The following is a 22,783-nucleotide window of genomic DNA, read 5'->3' on the forward strand; positions in this document are numbered from 1 at the left end:
TTTTTTTTGTATTAGGGATACTTAACCACTAAGCTACATCCCCAACCTGAAAAAAATCTATTTATTGATTTATTTTTCTTATTTTATTATTTTTTTTTTACTTTTAAAGTACAATATAGAATCCAAGTGTACAGTAACAATAATCACAGGTCTGCATGGGTGAACAAAAATCAAAGGATAGCTTTAAATATCTTATACATTTAGGAAACAGTGCTAATAATCAGAAATAGACTTAGTCAAAGCATACATATATACGACAGGTCTTCAAATGACAGTGTGGCCTTTCTGTGTCAGATACAATGTATAAAAGAGAACACTTATTGGTTGTCTTGTCAGTAAAATTATATAAACTTTCATTTTATAAGCTTTTACATAAGACTTAGACAAATCTTAGATAGATAGTTCTCAGATGCATACATATACCTAGTTACATATATTTTGGATATCAACAATATTGTTATAATCTAAATAACAGTTGTTTGTTTAACCAATTACAAAATAATCATTTAAGACTTTAAAACAGCTACAAACCCTAATTCCTTTAAGACTTAGTTTCCCCAAGTAATAAAACCTAACAAAAAAACAAGAAAATCATTGATAGATAAGAGCAGATTAACGATTCTGACTTTTCTTCATATCAGTACATTAAAGTTTAAATAATTTTGTGCTAATTATAGCCAATTTAATCATAAACACAAACTTTTTGAAATTTACTTTCCACAAACCTTCTGTGACTTACTTTGACATTCACAAATTTACATCCTTAGTTTTGTCTCCTTTCATCTTGAACTTTAGTCCAAGAATATTACTTTGCCAGCAAAATACGTTCTCATCAAGATACATTTCTTTCACCTCCTAACTTTCCATTCTCAAATATTTCCATACCTATAACTTTCTTTTATCATTTTAGTTTCAGACCCTTTTTAAATTTTTTTAGTTTAAATATCCATATATATTTTCACATATTCATGTTTATATATATTCATGTATATATATGAATATACCATAACAGCAACCAAATTCCTGCTCATGCATTTTCATATATATATTCAGTTACATAATTATAAACTATAACTAAAACAAAACATTAACCTCAAAAGAAAAATAACTATATACAAATTTACATCCATTTAAGTATTTTCATGTATATTTTTACATATATATTCATTTTTGTATTCCTATATTTGAATAAAAATTTCAATCCCTAAACTAACCCTATTTATTTTTCTATGTTAGTCCTATACCCACCATATACCTTGGAGAACTTCTATACATATAAACCATAACATTTTACATGATTGTACCTATGTATTTGGGGATATAAATTCATAAATTCACAAATTCACATAAAAACCCATGGATATTTTATATATATACTCATTTTCATAAGTATAACCTAAATTTCACACATAACAATATTGCTTACCTTAAAAATATCCATAGATAAAAGTATATATATATATAAATTTTGATATGTGATATTACCTCTATATTCATATTTATATTCATATATATTGACATATATGTTCCAAAGGTAACCCATCCCCTAAACCAAAGCCATAATTCAGAACTAAATCTAGTCTTACCCATAATCATGAGCCTTTTTAACAAAAATTATAAACATAACTTTGAATATCCATATATATTTTCACATATATATTCTGTATATATTTATATACATTCATATACATATGTATATACCCTAATGGCAACCAAATCCTACCTATAAGTTTTTATATATATTCTGTTACATAATCATATCTAGAATCTTAAGAAAATTATAAACATTCATCTCAAAAGAAAAATAATTATATACAAATCCATACCCATTTAAATATTTTCATGTATATTTTTACATATATATTCATATTTGTTTTCATATATATGGAAAAAAGTGTTCAAACCCAATATTACTGTGTTGTGGACTATTCGATTCTTGAAGTTGAGAAGGGTTTGCTTGATGTACATAGATGCTCTGTTGTTTGGGTCATGATTGTTGTCTTGTTGACATATAATTCCCTTAAGCAATATGAAATATCCTTCTTTGTCCCTTGTGATTAACTTTGGCTTGAAGTCCACTTTATCTGATATGAGAACAGAAACCTCTGCTGTTTATGTCATCCATATGAGTGGTATGTTTTTTCCTATCCTTTCACCATCAGTTTGTGGATGTCTTTGCCTATGAAGTGAGTTTCTTGGAGATAGCACATTGTTGGGTCTTGTTTTTAATCCAATCTGCCAGTCTATGTCTTTTTTAAGAATTTTTTTTAGTTATACATGGACACAAGATCTTTATTTTGTTTATTTATTTTCATGTGATGCTGAGGACTGAAACCAGTGCCTCACATGTGCAAGGCAAGCGTTCTGCCACTGAGCCACAACCCCAGCCCCAGTCTATGTCTTTTGATTAATGAGTTTAGGCCATTAATGTTCAAGGTTATTACTGAAATATGATTTGTGTTCCCAGTTATTTTGGTTTATTTCTACTTTTTAATTTGAATTAGTTTATCCTTTGATTAACTATTCCTTTAATATAGTTCTTTCCTTTGCTGGTTTTCACTTTTTTTTTTCATTTCTTCTTCATGGAATATTTTGATGAGAATATTCTGAAGTGCAGGCTTTCTGGTTTCGAATACTTTTAATTTTTGTTTATCATGGAAGGTTCTTATTTCATCCTCAAATATGAAGCTTAATTTTGCTGAATATAGGATTCTTTGTTAGAGCTCAGTATATGTTATTCCAGCACCTCCTAGCTTTGAGGATCTGGGTTAGGAAATCAGCTATGATCTGTGTTGGTTACCCCCTCCATGTAATCTGATATTTTTCTCCCATAGCCTTTAAAATTCTATCCTTATTCTGTATGCTAGGCATTTTCATTATAATATGACATGATGTGGGCCTGTTGTAATTTGTACACTGAGATCCTGTAAACCTCTTATATTTGACTTTCCATTTCATTCTTTAGATTTGGAAATTTTTCTGATATTATTTCATTGAAAAGACTGTGCATTCCTTTAGCTTGTATCTTCATGCCTTCATCTATCCTGATAAATCTTAAATTTGTTTTTTTCATGATATTCCATAATTCTTGGAAGTTCTGTTCATGGTTTCTTAACATTTTCTCTCTGGGTCAACTCTATTTTCAAGAGTATATATTCATTATCTGAGGTTCTGTCTTCCAAATGGTCTAGTCTGTTGGTGATGCTTTCTATTGAATTTTAAATTTGGTTTGTTGTTTCCTTAATTTCAAGGATTTCTGTTAGTGTTTTTTTTTTTTTCAGAATCTCTATTAAAGTGATCTTTTGCTACCTCTATTTGCACTCTTACATCATCTCTTACTTTGCAGATTAATTTAACCATGTACATTCTAAACTCCTTCTCTGACATTTCTTCCACTGTGGTGTCAATGTTTTTTGTTATTGGAGTATCTTGGTTTGCTTGGGGTGATTTGTTCTGTTGACTTTTCATGTTGTTTGTGTGTCTCCCCATTTAACAGTATGGCTCTGAGGCAGTAAAATTTCTGCCCTGTGGACTTAAAGTATCCCTGAAGGTTTCCATTACCTCACTGTTTAGATGGAGACAAATAACAACAATCACCAATGCAAACAATATATAGCATTAATCCAAATAGTTCCTACTATGATATCTACAATGTTAATTATCACAGTAAACAGAAATGATATGATCAGTTATTGCCTATCATAAAAACAGCAAGTTTGCAAAAGGATTTACATTTTCAGGTGATGGACAGGAAGAGAATAAAAGTGATATAGGATGTGATGATTATAAGGAGGCGAGAAGATAGAAGTAAAAGATTAAAAGAAGAGCAAAAGAGAGAAAAATAGAAATTGGCTGTTAGCAGAAGAAAAGAGAGAATCAAGGGAAACAGGATAAAAATATAAATATAAAGCAAAAATTTTTAAGAATTAAAAATAAAAGAATACAAAGCAGAACTGAACTATACTAGTCAAACATCATACTTCATAAGAAACTAAACCATGTTAAATAACTGTATTCAGAAATGCCAGAGAAGAAAAAAAAAAATAAAGGAAACTGTATAAATGTCCATGTACCATTAAAGTCACAATGAAACAGTGAAAAAGAATTTATAAAAGCAAAGCAAAGAAAAAAAGTCTTCATGAAAATTTAAAGAATTCTTTCCATTGGAATTCAAAATAGTCTCAACTTCCCAGCATTTTTTGGTGGGGTCTTCTGGAGTGTGATGTTCCACCCTCTAGATTGCTGGAGTGAGAGAGGTAGAGTCCTGCAGGTGGAGTTCCTGGAGGCAGGGTTTTAGGCTTAGGCAGGCTCCAGGCTCTTTGATGAATGCTAATTGGTCTAAAGATTTAAATCAGCACACCTCCAATGCCCAGTTTTGCTCCACACTGGAACACTATACCCCAGGGATCTCACCTGGGTTCCACTTGTGTGGTGGGGGAGCCAATTTTTAGTCCCTGTGTCACCTGCAGACCCCAAGTTTCCCGGTCTTGGGTTAACTTCAAAAATTTCTCACGCCCCTACCCTTCTGAATTCCTGGCCAAATGTGACTCTCCCAGCTGGACTGGAGGGTGAGGGGGAAAGCTGGGTGGGTTTCCTCCATCAGTTGTCCCCTGTATAAACCTTTCTCCATGTTTGATTTTCTTCTGGTTACTTAAGCACACTCTATGTCACACATAGTGTGTATTACTGAGCCTGTATTTTGGGCCAAACTTGGGTTTGCTAGGAATTGGCTTCTTCAGTTGCTAGACCTCTTGAAGAAGCTGCAAAATGGTTCTTTCCTTTGTCCTCTGTATGCTACCTGGAGAGATGGCAGCTTCTTTCCCCACACAAATATCTTGCAGAGAGTTCTTCGGGTTTGTTGAGCAATCTCTTCGGTCTCTAAATGTTCCAAACCCAGACATACCTCAGGCCTCCCAAAAATGCCGGTTTCTTTACTTCCCTTTTCTCTCTACTATGCTCATGGACAGACCTCTCTATCTGGAGCTTCTGACCCGGCTGTGGCAGCACCTATGCCAGTGGGGATTTTTTCCCTTATTTTATTATATCCAACATCCTGTGTCCCATATCTGCTTTGAATGTTCAGTTTTAGGTTTGAATAAAGTCCCTCCCTTCCTTTTTTTTTTTTTTTTTTTTTTTTTTTGTTCACCTACCTTGCAGAGAAGCTGCATGTCTGCTTTCTTGGTTTCATGCCACAGAGCAGCCAGGAACACAACCTCCTCTATTCTGCCATCTTGGAACTCTTCCCAACCCCCCCTTTTTTTTTAATGTTTTATTTTCTCTTGATAAGTCTTTAGGGCCTCATTAAGTTGCTGACATTGCAATTGAATTTGCAATCCTCCTGCCTCAGCCTCCTGAACTGCTGGGATTACAGGCATGAGCTATTGTGCCCAACTTATACATATTAATGCTTTAAATTTTTTAGTTGTAGTTGGATGCAATACCTTTACTTTATTTATTTATTTTTATGTGGTGCTAAGGATCAAACCCAGGGCCTTGCATGTGCTAGGTGAGCACTCTACCGCTGAGCCACAACCCCAGCCCTGTACATATTAATTTTTAAATTCTTATAGATGTTAAAAAATTTCCCTGGTATTTTACTATTTATTTATTTTTGTGGTAGTAGGGATGGAACCTAGGACGTTATACATGCTAGGCAAGTGCTCTACCGCTGAGCTGAGCTGAGCTATATCCATAGCTCTTTTTCTTCTTCTTCTTCTTTTTTTTTTTTTTTTGAGAGTCTTGCTAAATTTCTAGATTTGTCTTGAGCTTGTGATCCTCCTGCCTCAGCCTCCTGAGTAGCAGGGATTACAGTGCAAGCCTACCTTTTAATTTTAAAATATTAATAAACTTTATTTTTTAAAGCAATTGAGGCATAGATAAATGTATGATATGAATCCTCCATTGTAGTATCACATAGAGTATTTCTGCTACTATAAAGTCCTCTGTGCTCTGTTCCTACAACCTCTGGCCACTAATAATCTTTTTACTATCTCCACAGTTTTATCTTTTCTAGAATGTCCTATAGTTGGAATTACACAGTATGTAATCAGATGCCCAGATTTACGATTAGCTTCTGTCATTTAGTAATAGGCATATGAATTTCCTCCATGATATTTGTTTTTAAACATTTAAAAAATGTACATAATTATTATACATGAGTGGGATTCAGCATGCCATGTTCAAATATGCACATAATTTGATCAATTTCATTCCCTGGTCCTCCATGATATTTTCATGACTTGACAGCTCATTTCTTCTTAGTGCTGAATAGTATATTCCATTATCTGGGTGTTCCACAGTTAGTCAATTAACCTACTAATAGATATTTTGGTTGCTTCCATGTTTTATGAATTATGAATAAAGCTGTTATGAACTTCCACGTGTAGTTTTCTTTGTGGACATAAGTGTTCAATACATTTGGGAAAATACCAAGGAATGTGATTGCTGGATAATATGGGAAGAATATGTTCAGTTCTGCAAGAAATAGCCTAATTTCTTCCAAAAGTGGCTGTAACATTTTGCATTCCTACTAGCAATGAATTAATTTCTGTTGCTCCACATACTCTACAACATTTGATGCTGTCAGGGTTTTAGATTTTGGTCATTCTAATAGACATGTGCTAGAATCTCCTTATTTCAACTTGCAATTCCCTAATGAAGTTTACAAGCCCACTTGTCATTTGTGTATCTTCTTTTGTGAGTTGTTGATAATTTTTTGCCTACTATTCAACTGGGATTTGTTTTCTTACTATCAAGTTTATCTCTTTATATACTTTGGATAATAATCTTTTATCAGATGGGTCTTTTGCAAATATTTTCTCCTAGTCTACAGCTTGTTTTTATGTTCTCTTGACATTATCTTTCACAGGGCAGAGTTTTAAATTTTTTTTTAGTTGTAGTTGGACACAATACCTTTATTTTATTTATTATTTTTATGTGCATAGAACCCAGCACCTCACACATACTAGGCAAGCGCTCTACTGCTGAGCCACAACCCCAGCTGTGTTACACACCTGTAATCCCTGCTACTCAGGAGGCTGAGGCAGGAGGATCAGAAGCTCAAGACAAACCTAGAAATTTAGCAAGACTCTCAAAAAAAAAAAAAAAAGAAGTTTTAAATTTTAATGAAGTTAAGCTTTGTTAATTGTTTCTTTGATATTATATCTAAAGAAGATATTATCATATTCAAGGTCATCTAGGTATTATTCTCTGTTATCTTCTAGGAGTTTAACATTTTTGTTGTTTATATTTAGGTATCCTTCTTTCTTTTTTTTTTTAGTTGTGGATGGACACTATGCCTTTATTTTTAAAAATTTTTAATATTTTTAGTTGTAGATGGACACAATACCTTTATTTTATTTAGTTTTTTTATTTGGTGCTGGGGATCGAACTAAGTGCCTCACACGTGAGGGCAAGTACTCCACCACTAAGCTACAACCCCAGCCTCTACATTTAGGTTTCTGATCCACCTTGAGATCATGTTTTGTGAAGTCAATAAGGTCTGTGCCTAGATTTACTCTTTGCATGTAGGCATCTAATGGTTCCAGTATCATTTGTTGAAGACTATTGGCTCTGTACTACATTTGCTCTTTGCTAAAGATCAGTTGACCACTGTGTGAGTCTATTTCTGGGCTTTCTATTCTGTTCCACTGATTTATATGTCTGCCCTTTCACTAATACCACACTATCTCTATTACTGTAGCCTTGTAGTAAGTCTTGAGTTAGGCTATCAGTTCTCCAACTTTGTTAGTCTCCTCAGTGATGAACTGGCTATTCTGGATCTTTCACCTTTCCATACAACTTTGGTTTGTCAATATTCACAAAATAACTTGCTGGGATTTTAATTTAGATTGCATTGAATCTACAGATAAGGTTGGGAGAACTGGCATCTTGACAATATCAAGGTGTTCTATCCATGAAAACAAAACAACTTACTATTTATACTGTTCTTTGAAATATTTCATCAGAGTATTGTAGTCTTCCTCACATAGATCTTTTACTTATTTTTAAATTTAAAGATAAGTATTTTGTTTTGAGGGTGCTAATATAAGTGGTAAATGTGTTTTTTATTTCAAATTGCACTTTTCATTGCTGGTATACAGGAAAGTAACTGACTCTTGCATATTTAATCTTGTATCCTGCATCCTAACTCACTCATTCTCTAGGAGGATTTTATTTTATTTATTTATTTTTATTTGTGACACTGGTGGTCACAGGGCTTCACATACACTAGGCAAGTATTGTACCACAGAGCTATAGCTCCAGGCCCAAGATATTTTTAATATTTAAAATTTATAATTTAAGATAGAAATAAAATGAAACCCAGGAAAAAACCTCTCACTATTTGGGAATAATGACTGCTAAATGCTCTCTGAAGACCATGTAATATGTTCACTATTATGATAAAAATGCAAATAACTACTGACTGGAAGACTTAAAATAATAATTTTTTTTTAAAGGAAGAATCTCTTCCTTATCATTACTTCTCAATCATGTGACTGGGAACAAGTAGCTTTGATGGAGTGGATAGTCCAAGAACATTCCTGTAGAACTATTCATACTTACAGTTACTCAAGTTATTCTAGGGGAGAAAGTGACATTTTGAAGACATAATAGTTCACATTAATACTTTTTTAGAAGGCTGTGGAGGGAGAGAATGCCATCAGTCACACCCAGGGTGTAGTAAGAATGCGACATTCTCAAAAGTTTGGGAATCATTTTTGTCACAAAGCATGTATTTACCTGCACATATGAAAACATGAAATTCCTCAGAATATCACAGCAAAAAAGGTAAACCAATTTTCTGTGATGAATTTATTCTCCTGATAAGCAGCTGATACTCATAACTAGGTTTTTGTTAGGTCTTTATGCATTAAGTAATGTGTAAAAATACCTTTGTTTGGGAGGAATCTGTAGGTGCTCAAAGAATAATTTGCCCTGAGAATTTATGCTCATCACAACCTCTTTTTCAGATACCAAGTCTATCTTGAATGGGTTTTCTGTGATATGACACTTCAGATCTCCTTTTCCATCTTCCAATATCAGACTGCCTTTATCCCCTGAGCACGAAATCAGCCTAGAAAACAGAGCAGGAAAGGAAAATAAATTGCTATAGGTTTACATGGTTCTATGTGACTTGTAATTCAAAGTAATTAATTAGTAAATCAATCTTAATGAATATAGCATAGATAGGACAATGGAAAACCATTGTTGAGAGCATGGGTTTTGGTGTCAAGAGAGCTTATATTGAACATAACTTTACCTTATTACTTTATAACATTAGATAATGAAGTTATCCAACATTTCTACATCTCAGTTTTCTTATCTGTAAAGTACAGATAAGATAAAAGTTGCAACCAAAATAGTTTTTTAGACAGAATTAAGTAAGACCATGCATAGTACCTGACACAGAAACACTCAAGTGTTAACTGTCATCATCAGTATTACTTCTGTGTGTAAAGTCTAGTAACACTTCAGAATTTAAACATTATTTTCCTTTCTCATTTCCACCATATATTCAGAAATTAAGGAGTCTACAGGAAATGGACCAGGTCAATTTTTATTTATCTACTTATTACTTACTACTTATTACTTTTATTTATTTACTTATTATTATACCTCATCAGCCTCCAATTCGACAGGCAGACTCTTAAGATGTTTTGGAGCCTAAGGATGTAAGCTCAGAGCCAGCACTTAAAATCTCTCTCAGTCCTAGATTTCTCCCTTTTTGTAGTGCACATTCACCCTGGTAAACAATCACAGGATCTTTTAGGGATGATGATATGGGACAGTTTATGTTCTTACTATGTCCTTTCAGTCATTTTCCATAGATTCTAGGACTCCCTTTCACGTAGATGTTTGGGACCTGGAAACCAATTGTCTGGAGTGGTTGAGAGGCTGTCTCACTGCTCATTAAGCAGGACTCTAGTCCATCTGTCTTAGACTAATGGACCCCAAGATAAATTGTTAACTACCCTGAGGGTTAAAATGTTTTGTGTACTGGGCTGGGGATGTGGCTCAAGCGGTAGCACGCTCGCCTGGCATGCGTGCGGCCCGGGTTCGATCCTCAGCACCACATACAAACAAAGATGTTGTGTCTGCCGAAAACTAAAAAATAAATATTAAAAAAAAATCTCTCTCTCTCTCACTCTCTCTTTTAAAAAAAAAAATGTTTTGTGTACTATGTGAGCCTTACTGCATATTATGAAATTATGTCCACTTTGTCTCTCACAATTAAATGCTGCTACCTTGCCTCTATCACCTTGAATCTTTTATCATTGCCACTGCAGAGAGGCCATTTTAATGGCATCAATTCCCACCATTATCTCCAGTCTGCAGAAGAAAAAAATTCATTGCAATGCTTTCCAACTGTTCCTTTGCTAATGTATTTCTCAATGAAGGGGTATCTTCTGGATTCTCTTGCAGAAAGAATGAGGGGCAAGGTGAGCTGGTTTTATGTGACAAATCCACTTGAACATCTTTATTTCCCTAAGTCTATGAATCATTTCTTCTCTACTGTGCTTTGGAATTTTTGGATCTCAGTTTAATCAGCAGAATCCATAGCTGAGTTTAATTCAAAGTTAATCAACCAAGCAAACAACCTGAACCACTCTCAGCTGTCCCATTTAGATATCAAATCTATATTCTCTGGTACATGTACCTGTGTCAATAAATTTAACCTGATCTAAAATAAGTTTCTTTCTTCTTGTCTAGAAATCCCTCAGAAATAATTTCCACACATTTCCCAGGTTTTTGTCATCATAAATTCTTATAATTCTGTAAGCATGCAAGCCTTCTCCTCCTAAGTTTGAATGTAATATGCTCAAATAAATTGGGATCTGGCTGTGACAATGAGTCTGGAGGGAATCAAGGATGGTAAGGGTAAAACAAGGAACATTGAAATCCCTTTTCAAGGTTTATCTTAAATGAGGTCAGGGTCAAGCAAGTCAGGATCAACCTTATTGGATATAGCAAGAAGAGCCATTTCTTCAAGAATGGGAAGCTCAGTGGAGTTCTGAAGTTCAGGTATTTAGGTTTATGAAACTCTTGCAAATGTTGCCATTAAATTTTAACAGGTCCTACCTCTTCCCAGTTAACTCCCTAAGTTCACAGATGTGAGGAAGTTGTGAATTCAACTTCGGTTCTCATTCAATAGCTTTAGTATCGAACTCTGTATGTGGTTTTTAGCTACAAGGACCCTGCAACTACAAGAGATGAGAGAATTTCAGGATAGTTCTCTGAAAAAATCATGAGTTAAGAATTTAAAGTCCTAAGACTGTTTTCTTTCATTAAGCTCTTCAGGGAAGCTAATAGCAGCTAGGCTACCACAGAGTTTAGTGCTACGGTTCTACCACCTGGTCTGCTTTCAATAGGTGTTTTATTTCAGTTGACCACCAGTAGTAATTTAAATAACTTTGACACAGAATGCCATGGTTTATTACTACTTATATTAGTTTGATATGCATCCAAAACAAAATATCACAGGGTGAGTACATGTTTAAACAATAGAAATTTATTTTCTCATAGTTCTGGAAGCTGGAATTCCAAGACCAAGGTGTTGGAAGGTTTTGTTTCTATACCCCCCTACCACTGTGTACTGGGAATTAAATCTAGGGAAACTCTACCCCTGAACTACATTTCTAGCCCTTTTTATTTTGAGATAGGGTCTCACTAAGTTGTCCAGGCTGGGATTAAACTTCTTATCTTTCTGACTCAGCCTTCCAAGTCATTGGGATTACAGGTATGTGCTATTGCACTTGGCCAGGTGTGGTTTCTTGTAAGGCCTATTCCCTAGGCTTGCTGAACCTTATTTCTGAGTCCTCACATGAGTGTTCCTGTGTGTGTGTGTGTGTGTGTGTGTGTGTGCCCTAATCTCCTTTTCTTCTAAGGACACCAGTCATAATTGGTGAGGTCCAACCTAACGTCCTCATTTTAACTTAATCACCTCTTTAAAGGCTCATTGCAAATACAGTTACATTTTGAGGTATTAGGAGTTAGGGGTTCAAAAAATCAATTTTTTTGGAGGACACAATTCGGTTCATACATTAGTATTCCATCACCTAATGGTAACCAGGTCCTCATTGCCATCAAATTTAACTAGATCAAAAGCTAATCGCATATTCCCATTCTTGAGGTTCTGTTGCCTGTATCCACTTCAGATAGCAACTACTTTATTAACAAGGGATCAACTGGTGATAATAGGAACAACTCTGGCAGAAAATAAATGACTTAATAGTGGAAACTCTTTGCTTACATCATGGGAAGGTTTCAGGTTACAGGTTTCAGACTATACATCTAGTAATGACCCCTAGAAACAATACTGTTTTACTGTATGGCCAATGGAACTTCTATCTCAGCTTCACATTTTGAAGCCCTAACTCCTAGTACTTCAGTGTGTGACTGTATTTGGAGATAGGACCTTTAAAGAAGTAATTAAGTGAAAATGAAAATTAAAGTCCTATCGCATGAAGTCATTATGAAGTCTATTATGACTAGTGTCCTTATGAGAAGAGTTTAGAGGACACAGAAGCATGCATGCATGTGCGCGCAGAGACACGCGCAGACACACACAGAAACACAAACACACACACACATACACACACACACGGTCAGTTATGTGAGGACACAGCAAGAAAGTAGACATGCTTCTTGTAAGGCCTAGGAGATAGGCCTTTTAAGAAACCAAGCCTGCTAACACCTTGATCTTGGCTTTCTAAACATCAGAACTATGATAAAATAAATGGAACTTCTATCTTAGGAAGTTGGATAATCAGAAGTCACTGTGGCAATTGTTGGGTTCTAGGATCATGCCATATTAGCGCTACTATGGAGATTAGGAACCTGTGATCCTAACTAATGGCCTTAGAGCCAGTCTACAGCTGCCAGATCTACACAAACAAATGGAGAATTTAGTACTAAAATCAACATTTATGCACATGCATATGATTGGTAGAAACTAAATTATATCAGAAACTCTAGGTACAAGGGAATCTGAGAAATGCAGTTTTTAGGTTTTTAGTTATTGCAATAGTGACAGGCCCTCTAGAAAGAGGTGGGAACAGAAGCAGAACTAATAGTCATATTTACGGCTCAAAACTAATATCATCCAGAATCCAAAACATGGCAAAGATAGTAGAGAAAAAATATCATATTAATTTTACTTGTGAATACAGATATCAAAATGTTAAAGGATCTCCAAGCAAAATGAAACCTCCATCATTAAAAAATAACTTACTGTGACCAAATGGTTATATATATGCATAAACTCAATTGTCAAACTGTAAAGGCTTGAAAACGGTCTCCTTTAATCCTGTTTTCTTGGCATACAATAGCAGTTCAGTGAATAGATGACTTTAATTTATCATAATAAAATTAGTTTTTCCATATTTCTACTGACCTTTTTAAAATATTTTTTATACATTTTTTTAGTTGTAGATAGGTACAACACCTTCATTTTGTCTATCTATTTATTTATTTAATGTGCTGAGGATTGAACCCAGTGCCTCACACATGCTAGGCAAACACTCTACCACTGAGCTACAACCACAGTCCTCTACTGACCTTTAATAATAATTTTGTGGAAAAAATAATCTACCTAAAACCATGGGAGTGACAGCGAAAATTAAAATATCTGGCATAGTTTTATTTTTCCTTAGTGAAAAAATATGAAAAAACAAAAAACAGAAATCAACTGGGAGAAACAGACTTGAAATCTCACTGTGGGGAAAACTGATAAAGATTTTGCACACATTCGAAAAATGCTTTAGTCCCTAAAGATTTTTTCACCTAGGCACCAATAATTAATTTCTCTCTAAGTAAAATTACATGTTAGACTTCTAAGAATACCCTTAATTAAGAGTGAGTCAGTCTAAATTATAAATTACTATTGGTATGGGAGTTTGGCTGGTAAATTAGGTCTCTAGAGCCTTGCTGTTAATCTGAATAAGTAGCTTTCTTTCTACTTGCTCCCAAAGTCTAGCTAATAAACTGTTTTGTTGTGAGAAGGAAAGTGGGGATCAAAGTTCTGTTCCCCTATTAATAGGTGCTGGTAAGTAAAGTGGTAAAGAATAAATAGAATGGATAACATAGAAAACTGATAAACTTATCCCTGAATAATTGAATACTAACCCTAAAAATGATTATAGTTTTGAAAAGACAAAATAGGAGGCATATAAAAAAACTCTAGTATTCAAGGTATGATAAAAGAACATGTAGAGGGTGTATCTAAGACATCTTGTTCCTTGGCTTACCTTACAGTCTTTGGCTTGCTGATGAGGACGTCAGGAACTTCATACCTGGGTTTCAGTGGAGTTTCTTCATTGATTTTAAGTCTGAAAATGTTTCTCTCTATACCATAAACTTCAGCCAAAAGAGGAACCTGGGAACAAATATATGAGATTAGCTTCAACAGGTTTCCCAATGATATTCTAACAAATTACAATAATTAGAAAGAAAATAATTTGTTTAAATTATTAAAGGGCATATATAGCTATGAAAATTAGGCTATGAAAATTAGAGAAAAATGAAAATAATAGAAAGAACAAGCTCCCAATTTATGTACTTGCTTGGTTACACCTGTGGTAGCACAAGAAGTACCCTATATGGTTAGGTAAACATATAATTGTCCAAACCAGGACCTTTAGAATAAAGAGTGACTATTAATAATTACATGGATAACAGGGATAAACTAAAAACAGCCTTGGGAAATTGAGATACATAGCCACTATTATCTATGATAAATTACAGATGTGCTAAGAATAACAGTTTGTTAAAACCATAATAATTTGATTCCAACTGAATGAAAGATGAAGGCTAGCAGGCCACAGAATAGAATACAGAGTAAAATGATGATCTCTGTGGTTCTCTAGTATTAGATGAAATGAGGCTTGCTATACTAAAATCAAGCCAGCTCTATGAGACAGAAATGGCCAGATTTAGGTTACAAAATGAGGCATCTAGATCAGAGGACTATTTTAAGATGGTGGCTTTCAATGGGTGTGTCATGCCACACTCGTCTATGGCAAATTCTTCATGAAGTACGATGCTAAGTTTTGGTTACAAATGGATACTTATATTATTATTATTACATCTAAAAAGAGTAACCTGGGTTGGCTGTGTGATGTAGCGTGGAAGAGTTGATATATGGTGATATAAGCATGGAAAATATCAAGTAGCACCAAAAAAAATATGCTTTTCAAGGATCTTTGCCTCTTGAGAATGAATATAGAAGACTAGACAAGGACTGTAAGCAGTGACATGATGCTGAAGAGCGACAAACTGGTGCTACGGCTATGGATGCTTTCATAGAGAATTTAAGACAGAACTATGTTGAGTACATTTCCATTGCTCTCTTAAATTCAACTAACATTTATTTAACATTGTGATGATTAAAGTCTTAGGAAGATGGTAATTTAAAAGGGATGAAACAGGTACAAAGTTCACATAAGGCATTTTATAAGTGCAGATAGAAAGACAAGTATAGTGCTAGGGGGAATAAGGAAGGGAACTATTTTTTATTTTATTTTTGGTGCTGAACTCAGGGTCATTTTACCATTGGACTACATCCCCAGCACTTTTTATTTTTTATTTTGAGACAGGGTCTCACTAAGTTGCTTAGGGATTGGCTAATTTGCTAAGACTGGTTTTGAAGTTCGAGTCCTCCAGTAAGGGGTCTATCAATGATGAATGTGAGGTGAGAGGTTCTGGGATGTCTCCAGCAATCCAACTTCTAGAACTTATATTAAAATAAAGTTCTAGAAGTTGGATTTCTGGAAGAGGAGGTATTTCAGCAGGGTTTTTGGAGATTACTACAATTTCAGATAGGCAAAAATGGGCAAAACATGTTACAAAGGGCATATATAGGTTGTCTGCCTATATATGATTAACAAATTGTATCTAGTTGTGTACTCAGAATCCTATTTTTAGTAAAATATCTTTCTTAAAAAAATAACTAACCAAATAAGCAATTTTTTAATCAGCGTTAAAGCTCCATTTTAAAATTTTAAAAACTTAACTGAGCAATATTCCCCAATAGGGTGGCTCTCTTCAAAGTCAATATTCAGATCCATTCTTTTTATTTTGTTTTTGGTATTGGGGATTGATTGGATGCTAAGCAGGTGTTCTACCACTGAGTTATCCCCCTAGCTCCCATATTCATTATATCTCTTTCACCAATACAGGTTTCATGTTCTAGCACATTATATTCTTAGATGTCAGTATGTACTTAACTGCTGTGATCTGGTTAATGCTCTATTACCTGTTGGTTTAGTTTTTGTTCCCCTAATATCTTTCACCAATACAGGTTTCATGTTCTAGCACATTATATTCTTAGATGTTAGTATGTACTTAATTGCTATGATCTGGTTAATGCTCTATTACCTGTTGGTTTAGTTTTTGTTCCCCTAATATCAGTATACTCCAAGAAATCAAATAGATAAAGCTACTTGGGTTAAAGACAGTGGAAGTAGCCCAGAACTCCTAGCTTAGAGCCCTCTCTCCTTTCTGCATTGAGCTCTTAGATACTTCCAGGGAAACCCCAGGACTCTGTAGATGACAGTTTTAAAGCCACAGCCTTCTTAACTGCACTACTGCTCAATCTTTTCCTCAAAACTTTGCTCTTTCAAAAAGTCCAGATGTGAATGTTACATTATTTAATTTGTTTTAAGAATTTCTAGATATTCCTGTTCTTACTTGTTAGGGACCTATTTAGATATTTATGAACAAAAAAATATATAAATGAATTACAAATACTTACTTCCTAGTTGTGATGGTTGGGAATATCAATGAAAATTATATTAAAATAAGTTCTAGAAGTTGGATTGCTTAAATTGAGAAGTTAATACTAATCCTAAGATAATAAAAGCAGTTACTCTCAAATTGCATGCAGATAAACAAATATACACCTAAAAATTTTAATGGGGTTTTGCTTCCTTAAAAATATTTAAGATGTATAACATCCACATATGCAGAGAAGCTGAGATAAACCCTCAGAGAAGGACATTTTTTGGAGGCTCTTTCTGATATTACAAGTCTCTGATTGGTTTTTCATATACCCTTACTCAGAGGCCCATTTTTCAGTCAGGGTAAAAGAGTACACATGGCTTATCTTATTTCTCCTACACTAAATAAAACAAAACCTATTAGCCTGTCATCCATAAGTCTAATTGTTTTTAATGTCCACACGAGCAAAAATATGAGACATTTTATAAAAAACATAGTGGTAGAAATAGCTTTGTCTATGTATTCATGCAGAGAATTGACCATAGTTATACTAGAACAACTTTTTTTCACCCATGACTGTGAATCACAACTATTAGAAACTATCATGAAGTTAACAATCCTTGAGTACACATTTAAATGGCAGAGTAATGATTTTCCTTCATAATATCCACTATCAACTCCTCCTTGATGGACTGATCTTACTTTTCCTCTGACACCAGGTCTCTATGATATTAAGAACAGATATCCTGGAAGTCTCAAGATGGCAGGCCAGAGGGAGGCAGCATTCTGTGTTGCTCTGTGATCCAGAGCTCACCTAGTCAGAATATTTCATCTCTAAGAGTGTTAGAGGACCCCTATACAGCTGCTCTCCACAGAAATCACCAGTGACTCTGTGCAGGGCTTGGGACCTCAGCATTCGAGTAGGTCGCTGGATGTTTGTCCAAAATTCTAGCCCAAGCAAGGCTCAGCAAGCGCCCTAGCAGAACCACTTATCAACACATCTGTAGATCGCCAAGACTTCGCTCTGCTCCCATGCAGGTCACTCAGCTGCTACCTACCCACAGCACACGGCCATCACCTGGCTTCCCCCACCTCTCCAGGCTCCTCCTACCTCACTAGACACTCAGGTGCTGAAAGCAGACCACTGCCATCTTGGCTCAACATTCTTGCCATATCCATATTAGCCGGGGGCAGTTCCTAGATCTCCAGCAGCCAGGTACCAGGTTTCCAACCTTCCCTGCTTCCCTGTGGTAGTAAACCAACACAGTAGATGCCCAACACAGGAGTGCAGTGCGACCAGGGAGCCGCCCAAGGGAGAGTTTCCTCAATTGGGAACATCTAGCGGAGAGGGAGATGGGGCTAAAGTTTGGAGCCTAACAGACCAGGAACTGGGAAATCTCTAGGCAAGAGAGGAAGATAGTTCTGGGAGCTCAAGTCATACGAGCGGTCCCAAAAAGAGACCCGTGAGGTGCAGTCTCCCTGCAGGGACTGGCGGGTGGCACTCCCTGTATCCAGGCACCCTTTGCCAGGACTAGTCTTCCTATCCTGGTTACCTTCACCATCTGGAGGGCAGAGACACCAGCTTACAACAGACGACCCCACCTATTGGATGAGAAGAGAAGCAGGAAAGATACGGATCTCTAAAGCTAGCTACAACCCTGGTTTCTTCCTTCGAGTTTTTTGTTTTTTTTTTTGTTTTCTTCTACCCCTCTATCCTCTGGCCCTCACATCCCCAACATATGTGAAACCAAGAACTCTGCATGAAATAGAACTTTGAGGACTGAGTCATCTGAACAACATCATGTAGAGGAGAGGTCTTGGAATCCCTACAAGAGCACTACAAACCTATAGGGTAAAAACAATAACAATATAGACCCACAGAGCTGGAAAGGAAGACACACAAGTAACATGAAGAAAGTGCCCCAAACAGATGAAGACACCACATCATTAGAATCATTGGCAGCCATAGCAGAAGAAATGACAGAGGAGGAGTTTAGGATGTACATGGTTAAAATGTTCTGTGAACTCAAGGAAAGTATCAAAGAACAAATACAGGCAGTGAAAGATCACTTCGACAAGGAGCTACATAAACAAATACAGGAAGCAAAAGATCACCTCAACAGGGAGATAGAAGTTCTAAAAACAACAACAACAACCAGAAATCCTTGAAATGAAAGAAACAATTAACCAAATTAAAATTTCAAATGAAAGCATCACCAACAGAGTAGACCACTTGGAACATAGGAAATCATACAATGAAGATAAAATATATAATCTTGAAAAGGAGATAGACCATACATTGTTAAAGGTAAGAAACCATGAGCAGAACATTCAAGAAATATGGGATAGCATAAAAAGTCCAAATTTAAGAGTTATGGGGATAAAGGAAGGCCATAGAGGTCCAAACCAAAGAAATGAACAATCTATTCAATGAAACAATATCAGAAAACTTTCTAAACATGAAGAATGAATTGGAAATCCAAATTCAAGAAGCCTCTAGGATGCTAAATGTACAAAATCACAACAGATCCACGCCAAGCCATATTATAATGAAAATGCAGATATAAGATATATATAGATATATATAGAATAAGGAGAGAATTTTAAAAGCCATAAGAGAAAGGAATAAAATTACATATAGGGGAAAACCAATTAGGATAATGGCAGATTTTTTAACACAGACCCTGAAAAGCTAGAAGATCCTGGAACAACATATATCAAGCTCTGAAAGAAAATGGGTGCCAACCAAGAATCTTACATCCAGCAAAATTAAGCTATAGATTTGAAGATGAAATATAAACCTTCCATGATAAACAAAAGTTAAAAGAATTTATGACTAGAAAACCAACACTACAAAACATCCTTGGAAAAATATTCCATGAAGAGGAAACAAAAAACAACAGTGAAAATCAGCAGAGGGAGGTAATACCCTAAAATAAAAACTAATCAAAGAAGAAAATTAAGTCAAGTTAAATAACAAAAATAAATAAATATGGCTGGGACTACAAACCATGTCTCAATACTAACCCTGAATATTAATGGCTTAAACTCACCAATCAAAAGACATAGGCTAGCAGATTGGATTAAAAAAAAAAAAAGACCCAACAATATGGTGTCTCCTATCAGACTCATCTGATAGGAAAAGACATACACAGACTGAAGGTGAAAAGTTGGGACAAATCATACCACTCACATGGACTGCAGAAGCAAGCAGGGGTTTCCATCCTCCTATCAAATAAAGTAGACTTCAAGCCAAAGTTAATCAAAAGGGATAAAGATGGACATTATATACTCCTCAAGGGAATCATACACCAACAAGACATAACAATCATAAATATATATGCCCCAAACAGTGGTGCAGCTGTGTTCATCAGACAAATTCTTCTTAAGTTCAAGAGTCAAACTGATCACAACACAATAATTTTGGGTGACTTTAACATATCTCTCTCACCACTGGATAGATCTTCGAAACAAAAGTTGAATAAACAAACTATAGACATAAATAGACTCAAGGATAAGAGTCATATGATCTCTCAATGGATGCAGAAAAAGCATTTAAAAAATACAGCATCCTTTTATGTTCAAAACATTAGAAAAACTAGGGATAAGAGGTACATATCTCAACATCATAAAGGCTATCTACACTAAGTCCCAGGCCAACATCATTGTAGATGGAGAAAAATTGAAGGTATTCCCTCTAAAAACTGGAACAAGACAGTGATTCCCTCTTTAAACACTTCTATTTAACATAATTCTTGAAACACTGGCCAGGACAATTAGACAGTCGAAAGAAATTAAGGGACATGTATAGGAAAAGAAGAATGTAAATTAGCACTATTTACTGACAATATGATTCTATAGCTACAAGACCCAAAAAGCTCCCCCACAAAACTTCTAGAACTAGTAAATGAATTCAGCAAAGTAGCAGGTTATAAAATCAACACCCATATATCAAAAGCATTTTTGTATATCAGTGACAAATCCTCAGAAAGGGAAACAAAGAAAACTACCCCATTTTCAACAGCCTCAAAAAAAAAATACTTGGGAATCAACAAAAGAGGTGAAATATCTATACAATGAAAACTACAGAACCCTAGAGAAATAAATCAAAGAAGACATTAGAACATGGAAAGATCTACCTTGCTCTTGGATAGGCAGAATTAATATTATCAAAATGACCATACTTCCAAAAGCACTATACAGATTTAATGCAATTCTTTAACAACTCACACATCAAAATCCCAATGGCATTCCACATAGAAATAGAAAAAGCAATCATGAAATTCATCTGAAAAAATAAGAGACTCAGAATAGCTAAAGCAATCCTTAGCAAGAAGAGTAAAGCAGATGGCATCACTATACCAGACCTTAAACTATACTACAGAGGAATAGTAACAAAAACAGCATGGTATTGACACCAAAAACAGACTGGTAAACCAATGGTAGAGAATAGAGGACACAGAGAATAACCCACAAAATTACCATTATCTTATATTAGACAAAGGTGCCAAAAACATGCATTGGAGAAAAGATAGCCTCTTCAGCAAATGGTGCTGGAAAAACTGAAAATACATATGCAACAAAATGAAATTAAACCCCTATCTCTCACCATTCACAAAACTCAAAGTGGATCAAGGACCTAAGAATTAAACCAGAGGCTCTCTGTCTAACAGAAGAAAAAGTAGGCCCTAATCTTCGTCATGTGGGATTAGGCCCCAACTTCCTTAATAAGATACCTATAGCACAAGAATTAAAACCAAGAATCAATAAATGGGATGAACTCAAACTAAAAAGTTTCTTCTCAGCAAAAGAAACAATCTGTGAGGTGAATAGAGAGCCTACATCTTGGGAGCAAATCTTTAACAACTCACACATCAGATAGAGCATTAATCTCTAGGGTATATAAAGGACTCAAAAAGATAAACACCAAAAAAAAACAAATAACCCAGTCAATAAATGGGCCAAGGACATGAATAGACACTTCTCAGAAGAGGATAATCAATCAACAAATATATGAAAAAATGTTCATAATCTCTAGCAATTAGAGAAATGCAAATCAAAACTACTCTAAGAGACCATTTCATTCCAGTGGATGGCAGCAATTCTGAAGACAAACAATAATAAGCGTTGGCGAGGTTGTGGGGGAAAAGGCACACGCATACATTGCTGGTGGAACTGCAAATTGGTGCAGCCAATATGGAAAGCAGTATGAAGATTCCTTGGAAAACTTGGAATGGAACCACCATTTGACCCAGCTATCCCTCTCCTCAGTCTATATCCAAAGGACTTAAAAATAGCATACTACAGGGACACAGCCACATCAATGTTTATAGCAGCACAATTCACAATAGCTAAACTGTGGAGCCAACCTAGATGCCCTTCAGTAGATGAATGGATTAAAAAAATGTGGCATATATATACACAATGGAATATTACTCAGCAATAAAAGATAATAAAATCATGGCATTTGCAGGTAAATGGACGCAGTTGGAGAAGATAATTCTAAGTGAAGTTAGCCAATCCCCCCCAAAACAAATGGCGAATGTTTTCTCTGATATAAAGTGACTGACTCATAGTAGGGTAGGGAGGGGGGGAGCATGGGAAGAATAGACAAACTCTAGATAGGGCAAAGGGGTGAGAGGGGAAGGGAGGGGGCAGGGGGCTAGCAAAGTTGGTGGAATGTGATGGACATTATTATCCAAAGTATATGTATGAAGACATGAATTGGTGTGAACATACTTTATATACAGAGATATGAAAAATTGTGTTCTATATGTGTAATAAGAATTGTGATGCATTCCATTGTCATGTTTAAAAAATAAAAGCAATAAAAAAGAACAACAGTTATCCTAAAAGGCTTGTAAGAATGAATGACCTCTCCCAGCTGTTAAAGACCTTCCAGGATTCAGAGAATGGTCAAGACCTCATTAAATCATTGTAGGGCACTAACTTCCCCATCCAGTTTCAGTTGTTTTACTGTAAGCACTGATTCTCTAGGGAAAACACTAGAAACTTCACACTGGGCATCAGCCTGTTCCTCAAGGTCAATTAGCCTGTCCAGGTG

General features: G+C 35.3%; 1 protein-coding gene across 7 annotated transcripts in view; it reads right to left on the reverse strand.

Moving 5' to 3' along the window:
• Positions 1-22,783, reverse strand: part of Ganc (glucosidase alpha, neutral C) — a 76,968-nt gene that overhangs the window by 42,492 nt on the left and 11,693 nt on the right. For all 7 annotated transcript variants that reach the window (XR_007343967.1, XR_007343968.1, XM_048793745.1 and 4 more), the window contains exons 5-6: positions 14,250-14,377; positions 8,894-9,076 (exon numbers count right to left, since the gene is read on the reverse strand). Coding sequence is in view for 5 of the 7 variants with exons in the window: in XM_048793745.1 (XP_048649702.1) it covers positions 8,894-9,076; positions 14,250-14,377 (311 nt within the window). In the remaining 2 variants the exon portion in view is untranslated. The remainder of the gene's footprint in view (positions 1-8,893; positions 9,077-14,249; positions 14,378-22,783) is intronic.

The sequence above is a fragment of the Marmota marmota genome, unplaced genomic scaffold (genome assembly GCF_001458135.2).
Source record: "Marmota marmota marmota unplaced genomic scaffold, marMar, whole genome shotgun sequence".
Classification (NCBI taxonomy): domain Eukaryota; kingdom Metazoa; phylum Chordata; class Mammalia; order Rodentia; family Sciuridae; genus Marmota; species Marmota marmota.